General features: G+C 42.4%; 1 protein-coding gene across 1 annotated transcript; it reads right to left on the bottom strand.

Annotated features, from left to right (window-relative positions):
• Window positions 1-3,955: 3,955 nt before the first annotated feature.
• LOC100336539 (E3 ubiquitin-protein ligase SIAH1-like) lies at window positions 3,956-7,686 on the bottom strand. Its single transcript, XM_005228063.5, has one exon. It carries the CDS (start codon window positions 7,445-7,447, stop codon window positions 6,593-6,595), a length of 855 nt encoding a protein of 284 aa, XP_005228120.1. The 5' UTR covers window positions 7,448-7,686; the 3' UTR covers window positions 3,956-6,592.
• Window positions 7,687-9,477: the final 1,791 nt, after the last annotated feature.

The raw sequence follows: 9,477 nt of genomic DNA, 5'->3' as shown, positions 1-9,477 counted from the left end.
AACTACAATAGGGAAGTACGTTTTATGGGTTTTGACAAGTGCATAATAACATGGATCCAGCATTATAGTTCAAGCAGAATAATTTCACTGCCCTAAACATCTTCTCTGCTCTGCCTATTCATCCCTCCCTCCACCCTAACACCTGGCAACCACTGATCTTTTTACCATCTACATAGTTTTGCCTTTTCTAGAGTGTCACAGAGTTGGAATCAAACAGTATGTATTCTTTTTAGATTGGTTTCCTTTTTCTCAGTAATATCCCTGATAGCTTAAGTGGTAATGAACCTACCTGCAATGCAGGAGACACAGGTTTGATCCCTGGGTCAGGAAGATCCCCTGGAGAAGGAAGTGGCAACCCACTCCAGGATTCTTGCCTGGAGAATTTCATGGAGAAGAAAGCCTGGCAGGCTAAAGTCATTAGGGTAGCAAAGAGTTGGACACAAGTAAGCATGCATGCACTATACATTTGTGATTCTTCCAGTCTTTTCATGGCTTAATAGCTCATTTCTTCTTAGCACTAAATAACATGCTATAATAGCAAATGATGACACCTACCAGAATTATACTAAAATTTAAAAAAACTAACATGTTGGCTAGGAAATGCAACAGCAGGAATTCTTATATACTGCTGATGGAAGTGTAAATTGGTACAGCCACTTTGGGAAACTGCTTCTCTATCTTGATTAAAGCTGAATATATGCTTAACTTATGACCCAGAAATTCCATACCAACATAAATACATACGTAGATTCACCAGTAGCATGCACAAGAAATTTCACAGCAGCATCATATGAGAACCAGTAAGTTAATGTTTATCAACAGGAAGATGGATACATAAAGTATATTCTGTTAGTTCAATGCTTCACAGCTATGAAAACGAACAAACAACTACCACAGGCAGCAATGTGGAGGAAGCTCACAAACACCATGTTGAGTGAAAACTGTCAGCCACAAAAGACTACATACTCTTTGATTACAGTTATATGAAGTTCAAAAACACAAACCTAATCTATGATAATAAATAGTGATTAATTTTGAGTAGGAGGAGGATAATGAATGGGAAGGGGAATGTTCTGTTTGACTTGGGGAATGGTTACACAGGGGTTTTTATTTTTCGGGGCGGGGGGCAGGGGTTGTTTGTCTGTCACATCATGCAGCTCATGGGATCTCAGTTCCCCGACCAGGGATTGAACTCTGGCCGTGGCGTTGAAAGTCCAGAATCCTAACCACTAGGCCACCAGGAAACCCCTACACAGATCTCTTCATGCTGTGAAAATTCATTGAGCTGTATGCTTATGATTTGTATACTTTTTAGAATGCATATTGTTATATTTCAGTATAAACATTTATTAAAGAATATAGAACCTCAGTTGGACCTATTGAGATCGAGAAAAGCTATATGGTTATCTATGATAGGAAGCCTACATTTTTTTCCAACCTGCACTTATTGGGAATTAGTAGACTACACAAGGGGTTAATCTCATGAGCTAAGGATAGCGTTTTTATAGATAAGGTGGGATTGGGACTTTGGTGTGTCTGATTTCAAAGCCTATGCTCACAGCCACTATCCCATACTGCGTTTTATTATGATTATATACTCTCTTCCAGACCTATTTATGCTAAACATCTGTGGTTCTGTGTATTTTCTTTTCCCATTTTATTTTATGACACAGAGGGATAGCGAAATGCTAAGTGTATCCTCAGTTATGTTTCATGACACCAAAATAAAGTTGAAAGACATTTGTTTGCTCTAAACAAGGCAAAATGAGTATCATACGTGTGTATGTATTATTTTTTGTGTGTTGTGCTCGTAAGCCTTAGGAATATGTACGTGGTATGTCATTATATCTTTTGAATAATTTTTCACTTGTTTCAAAATGCTTTTCATATTTTGCTTAGCATTTGACAACAGTCAACACTGAGCAGACAATCTCACTGAATTTTCTGTGTTGGATATTTAAGTTTTCCCCCACCTCAGGATATATTGGGTTGGCCAAAAAGTTCTTTCAGGTTTTCTGTTACGATGTAATGGAGAAACCTCAAATGAATTTCTTTGTCAACCCAATGCTAATTCAAAATCTTTCAGGGTCTGCAAGCAGTTTAATTTTTTCCAATGTGCATTGACTTGTATGGAGATAGTAAATTGTATCTGTCACTGTTCATCTGTTGTCCAGTGATAACATTTGTTTAGTTCCCCAGGAGTGTGTTTTAATTCCCACCCCCGCCATCTTGACTAACTCTAACATTCATCCTTCTCTGGTTCTTAATAAATTGGTGAAACTGCAACCCCACCAGTCATTTATAGGACTGTAGCACCTCCCTTTTAACCATTCATACACACTGAAATTCGGTCATTCATTTTTACTCTTAGCTTTCCACCTCTTAAACACTTTATAATCCATAGCTAAAGTAGCACATGCTCACCCTCTAGTTACAAGCTTAATATGTAAGCATGGAAAGATGTGCGAATAGTACTGTTTTCATAGAAGCACTTTCCTCCCCCTCTGCTGCTGCTGCTGCTAAGTTGCTTCAGTCATGTCCGACTCTGTGCGACCCCATAGACGGCAGCCCACCAGGATCCCCCATCCCTGGGATTCTCCAGGCAAGAACACTAGAGTGGGTTGCCATTTCCTTCTCCAATGCATGAAAGTGAAAAGTGAAAGTGAAGTCACTCAGTCATGTTCGCCTCTTAGCAACCCCATGGACTGCAGCCCACCAGGCTCCTCCCTCCATGGGATTTTCCAAGCAAGAGTGATGGAGTGGGGTGCCATTGCCTTCTCTGTTCCCCCTAGAGGTTAACTATTTAGATTTCCTATTGAATATCATAGATGATTCTTCTCTATTTTTGGATTAAAGATAGCTTGTCCAGTATTCTAGCTTTGTTCATGTATTCATTATTATTGCTTTAACTGGTTAAATGCAGTTGATATCATTGACACATATATTCCTAAGACAATTTATGGTTTAAATGTTCAACTCATTTTAATATAGTAATAGTTTCAAAAACATCAAACTTTAATATACACATCTTTATTTGTGATATAATTATCAATTTTCTTCATTTAATTTTTTAGAGACTATACTACAGAACTCCTAAAAGGGCAAAAACAAATAAAGCATTATTTCCAAAAGTAAGGCTTGCAGAGTCAATAACATGACAAGGTTGTTAAATGTTTGAGATCCTTAACAATGTAAGGCATAGAGCTAGCCTGGAAGACCATTAAGTAAATATGATCTATATTATGGAGAAGAGTAGATCCTCATTCCCTTAGGTAGATGCAATAAACTAAGAAATCTTACTCTTAAAAAACATTACTGGAGTATAGTTGATTCACAATGTTGTGTTAATTTCTGCTGCACAGCAAAGTGATTCAGATTATATATATATATATACTTTGTCATATTCTTTTCCATTATGGCTTATCACAGGATATTAAATATAGTTCACTGTGCTATACAGTAAGACCTTGTTGTTTATCAAATCTTTATTATAGAGTTTAGGTACTAATTTTAGAAAAGCTAACAACTCACTAACAACGTTGAACTTGTTCAGACTTAAAAACAATGACACACCCACATGCTCTCTCAGCACCTTTCAATAACCTGCCTGTTTCAACACTTGGTAGCTTCAGATCAGATTATTAGCTTTTACCTTTCTTTTTTACTTTTAGCAAGGTAATTGGAAAGGTGAAATTGATAGAAAGTTATACAATTCAGTGGTATTAATATTCCTGCATTGCCTGTAGGAGTCATATTCTGACTTGTTTTTCTGGTAGACATTTGGTTATAAATCCAAATGAATATCTTTTAATCAGTCCTGGAAGAGAAATAGCTCATCACAACCTGTTAAGAGATATTTGTGAAAAATGTAATGAAATGTTTTAGGAAGAAGGAAGAGATGTACAACACCAAGATTCTCATGAAAATGTATCTAGTCTATTGATGAACTCAAATTCCAAGTCTGAGTTTTGAAACAAAATTTCCATGGCATTTTAGCTAATCTGCAATGAAAGAAAGTGAAAGTGAAAGTCACTCGGGACTGTCTGCCTCTTGTGAACCCATGGACTCTCCAGGCCAGAATACTGGAGTGGGTAATTGTTCCCTTCTCCAGGGAATCTACAGTCCGTGGAATTCTGCAGGCCAGAATCCTAGAGTGCATAGCCTTTCCATTCTCCAGGGGATCTTCCCAACCAGGGATCGTACTGAGATCTCCCACTTTGCAGCCTGATTCTTTCCCAGCTGAGCCACAAAGGAAGCCCAAGAATAGAGAAGTGGGTATCCAATCCCTTCTCCCACACTTTGCGACCACATGGACGATACAGTGCATGGAATTCACCAGGCCAGAAGAGTGGAGTGGGTAGCCCTTCCCTTTTCTAGGGGATCTTCCCAACCCAGGGATTGAACCCAGATCTCCCACATTGCAGGCAGATTCTGTACCAGCTAAGCCACAGGGAAAGCCTGAAAATATTGGAGTGGGTAGTCTCTCCATTCTCTCACTCTTTGCGACCACATGGAGTCACAGTCCATGGAATTCTCCTGGTGAGTATCCTGGAGTGGCTAGCCATTCCCTTCTCCAGAGGATATACAGTCCATGGAATTCTTCAGGCCAGAATACTGGAGTGGGTATCCTTTCCCTTCTCCAGGGGATCTTCCCAACCCAGGGATTGAACCCAGATCTCCCACATTGCAGGCAGATCCTTTACCAGCTAAGCCACAAGGGAAGTCTACAAATGCTGGAGTGGATAGCCTATCCCTTCTCTCACTCTTTGCAACCCCATGGACTATAGAGTCCATGAAATTCACTTGGGCAGAATACTGGAGTGAGTGGCCAATTCCTTCTCCAGGAGATCTACAGTCCATGGATTTCTCCTGGCCAGGGTACTGGAGTGCATATCCTTTGCCTTCTCCATGTGATCTTCCCAATCCAGGAATCCAACCCAGATCTCTCACAGTGCAGGCGGATTCTTTACCAGCTGAGCCACAAGGGAAGCCCAGTTATACTGGAGTGGGTGGCTTATCCCTTCTCCCACTCGTTCGACCACATGGACTCTAAGTCCATGGAATTCTCCAGGCTAGAATACTGCAGTGGGTACCCATTCCCTTCTCCAAGCAATCTACAGTCCTTGTAATTCTCCAGGCCAGAATTTTGGAGTAGGTAAGCCTTTCCCTTCTGCAGGGCATCTTCCCAACCCGGGCTCAAACCCAAACTTCCCACATTGCAGGCAGATTCTTTACCAGATGAGCCACAAGGGAAGCCCAAGAATACTGGAGTGGGTAGCCTATCCCTCCTCCCACTCTTTCTGACCACAAGGACCATACAGTGCATGGAATTCTCCAGGCCAGAATACTGCAATGGGTACCCGTTTGAACCCAGATATCCCACATTGCAGGTGGGTTCTTTACTAGCTGAGCCTCAAGGGAAGCCCAAGAATACTGGAGTGGGTAGCCTATCCCTTATCCCACTCTTTATGACCTCATTGACTATACATTCCATGGACTTGTCCAGGCCAGAATACTGGAGTGGGTAGCCGTTCCTTCTCCAGGTATCTTCCCAACCCAGATATCCAACCCAGATCTCCCACATTGCTAGCCAATTCTTTACCAGCTGAGCCACAAGGGAAGCCCAAGAATACTGGAGTGGGTAGTCTGTCCCTTCTCCCAATCTGTGCGACCACATAGGCCAGAATACTGGAGTGGGTAGCCTTTCCCTTCTCCAGAGATGCTTCCCAACCCCAGGATCGAACCCAAATCTCCAACACTGCAGGCAATTCTTCAGCTGCTGAGCCACAAGGGAAGCCCAAGGATACTGGAGTGGGTAGCCTATCCCTTCTCCAGCGGATTTTCCCCCCACCCAGCAATCGAACCATGATCTCCTGCATTGCAGCCAGATTCTTCACCAGTGGAGCTATCAGGGAAGCCCCTTACATGAATAGCTTTTTTTGCTCTACACCAAATACAAAATGCTCCGTTTCAAAAGCCCTGAAAAACTCTTTGTGGTGACATCAAATAAATAAGAATCATTTTAGTTTTTTTTACAGAAAAGAAAGTCAAATTTATTTAATTAAAAACTAGAATTAAAAATTAGCAAATACACAAACACACACTCAAAAATACACACACAAGAACACTATGTATTGACTCCCAGAGGGGATATGCAGCGGTCCAAGACCACTCAATATGGCTTGTCAGTTATAGAATTCCAAGCATGCACACGCGTGCACACACACACACACACACACAGCACAGGCACACAAAAAAGAACCCAGTATTTTTCAACAGTACACTCAATCTACCATAAACAAAAATTCAGAATTAGTTTTCAAAGGTTCCTTTTTTAATTCAAAAGATGCCCATCTCGGGTATAAACATACATATATTTTTTCAGTGGTTTACTGTTGGCTTATTTTAAATATATTAGTGTTATTACATGCAACTATTTCCTGTATTTAACACGCTTTCGTTTTATTTACTTTAACGTCTCTAGCTTGAACCTACCAAAAGTTTCTGGTTGGTAGGAAGACAGGTGCCTTATTCTCTGTGAAACTGAATGTATTGGTTTTAAACACTCGTCAGAAAATGTTTGATCAGCATTTCAACACATGGAAATAGTTACATCGATGCTTAAATTGCCATTTTCTGCGAAAAGTTCCGCAACTTCAGAGTCGAATATTAGGCAGTCACTGTTGATAAGGGCTGTTGCAATTCCCTCATGAATAGATAGAGGCGTGGCTTCCCAACTCAATCGCCGCCTATTACCATTTAGCTCAAGTTGATAAGTAAAATTTTCAGCTTGCTCGCGTGTTCCTATCAGCTGGACTACTGCAAAGAATTTCTGGTGACCATCGTAGATTTCCAGTTTCTCCAAAACTAGTAAGAAGTGAAACCCAAAACAGGACTGCAACATCACCCACTCAAGGGTACCAGCCAGATTAATGTTGACTGCAAGGAAAACTACAACTTCTCCGCGCAGGGTTATAATGGACTCATTATAGTGCTGCATCAGATGCGGCACTACAGCATCCATGGAGCCTTGCCACCCACAGGAAGTACCAGGGCAAGGACAACGACAGGGCCTAAACTCACAGTGTTCTTCATGGTCTGCTTTTTCTGTGGGTGGCATAGTTTTTCCACATCCTGAAGAGGTGTACTTACAGGGGAAAAGTACTAAATTGGCCACTTTCTCCATGGCTAGGTTGCGAATGGATGTCAGCGGGACCCGGCAAGTTGGACAACGTGTGAGCTTTGGGCGACAGTTGCCACAAACAAGATGGCCACTCTTACACTGTGTAATTGGAGGTAACACATACTCAAAGCAGACCGGACACTCAAAAAGACTCGCCAAGTCATTGTTGGACACAGTGGTGCCAGTCAAGACAGGCGCCCTCCGGGAGGAAGGCGCACCATTTGAGGTTCCAGTAGGTAATGCTCTTTCGGTCAGACGACTCATTTCTGTCAGGCGCCTCGGACCTCGGTCCTGGCTCAAACACGCTCCGCCGTCGCCGCCGCCAACGCCCGCCACCGCGGGCAGCGCCACTGCCACTGCGTCTGCCTCATGCCAGTACCGACGGGACACTCTGGCTCGCCGCCGCCATTAGAGAGTGCGCGCAGCAACGGTCGCCGCGGCTCCTCACTGTCCGCCGCCGGCGTTCCGCGCGTTCTCGAACCCGCGCGCGCGCCCGCTAAATACCTCACACTATGGCGGCCACTGCTGGGAGGTGCGGCCGGCAGGGGGCCAACAGGAATCTTTTTAAAGGAATAGGTCATTGTTACAATCTCAGCATTCCTTGCCCAGAGCTATTTTGCATGTTGAGTCATATAACAGTTTTAGTCCTAGTAACTGTCTATTTTGGGAGCTCACCTACAATCTGGTGACATTATGGAAAAAGTATGAAATTAGAACTGCAATAGGAATAATCCAGAGTTTAAAAGATTAAATTAGTACCTAGCTACTTTTCATGTATAAAGGTGCTTTTCAAGCACTAATTAATCCGCTTAAAACCTCTGTGAGCATGGCTGGACTAGGAGAAAATCAGAGTTTTGAAGAGAGAAAAGTGAAAAGTTTCTAGTGGAGCTGTATTTTTCCATAACTCGTCTCCAGGCAGACTCTCCTAAATAGGTGTCAATTAAATTCTGCTTATCTGAACAGTCAGGCTGTTCAGTAGATTAAAAAAATTCAGTTTTACCTGAAACCCTTAGGAATAACCTAAGGTCTTATCCCACAGCGAAACAAAATCTCCGAATTGAGAAATCAAGGAAGCCCAGAACTATCCTGGATATTTGTACATATTCGGGGTCAGTGATGGACTATTATAAAACCAAATACACTGGTTTTAACTAGAATTGGACATATTGCTAAGAAAATAACCAGTTACATCACCATGTCTGATTCCGTGCAGGTCAATAATTCATTTCTGACTATGGCAGTTTCATCAAACTTTGGGGTGAAGGAATGCATGTGGGTGTCACTGACTGCTACTGGCAGGCCTGAGGCATTAACAAGAGCGAAGACCAAATTGAAGGGAAAAAGTGGTTGTGGTAGAAGATCACCAACAAATTCATAAGATGTCAACCATAATTTCAACCAGTGGCCCAGAGAGCAGGGAGATAAATCTGTTAAAACAATGGGATGAGTAAGAATAAATACAAGGAACAGGTCGTGCTGGAAGTACAGGAAGAATTGGAATAGCATATTCATGTGGGAATCGTGTCAGAAGCCAGGATATTGCAAGTAGATATAATCTATTAATAGAAGGGGACGACAGAGGATGAGATGGCTGGATGGCATCACTGACTCGATGGACGTGAGTCTCGGTGAACTCCGGGAGTTGGTGATGGACAGGGAGGCCTGGCGTGCTGCGATTCACGGGGTCGCAAAGAGTCGGACACGACTGAGCGACTGATCTGATCTCACCCAAAACTCAACCCGAGAAACATGTCAAATTCACGTGGGACATTGTGGCATGGAGCACCAGTACAGCTACCCCCACACACAGCACTTACACACACATACACACACTTCTAGCCCCACATGCCTGTTCTATATTTTTCCATTTCAGTATCACTTTCTAACATGCTTCACAATTAACTTAACCATGTTCTCTCTCTCACTCCCTACCGAATGGAAGGTACTGAGGTAGACAGGTTTGTATGTTTTGTTTATTGATGTATGCATATACAACAGTGTCTGGAATAATAGGCTCTCAATAACAATTTGCTGACTAAGTGATTTTAAGAAATGAGTATGGGAACTCATTCCAGAGTGCCTTAGTGACGGGTCAAAACACCCTGAGCTCAATATGATGCATTATTTATCAACTGTTATTTCTATAGTCGTGTGGACTCTACTTTTAAGTATAGGTTCTTGGGACTTCCCTGGCAGTCCAGTGGTTAAGACTCCTCGCTTCCCCTGCAGGGGGCACAGGGTTCGATCCCTGGTGGGGAAACTTTCTGCATGCTACTTGGCATGGCCAAAAGAGG

Source organism: Bos taurus, chromosome X (assembly GCF_002263795.3).
Source record: "Bos taurus isolate L1 Dominette 01449 registration number 42190680 breed Hereford chromosome X, ARS-UCD2.0, whole genome shotgun sequence".
In the NCBI taxonomy this organism is placed as follows: domain Eukaryota; kingdom Metazoa; phylum Chordata; class Mammalia; order Artiodactyla; family Bovidae; genus Bos; species Bos taurus.
Note: the sequence above shows the minus strand (reverse complement) of the source record. Positions and strands in the feature narration are given on the sequence as shown.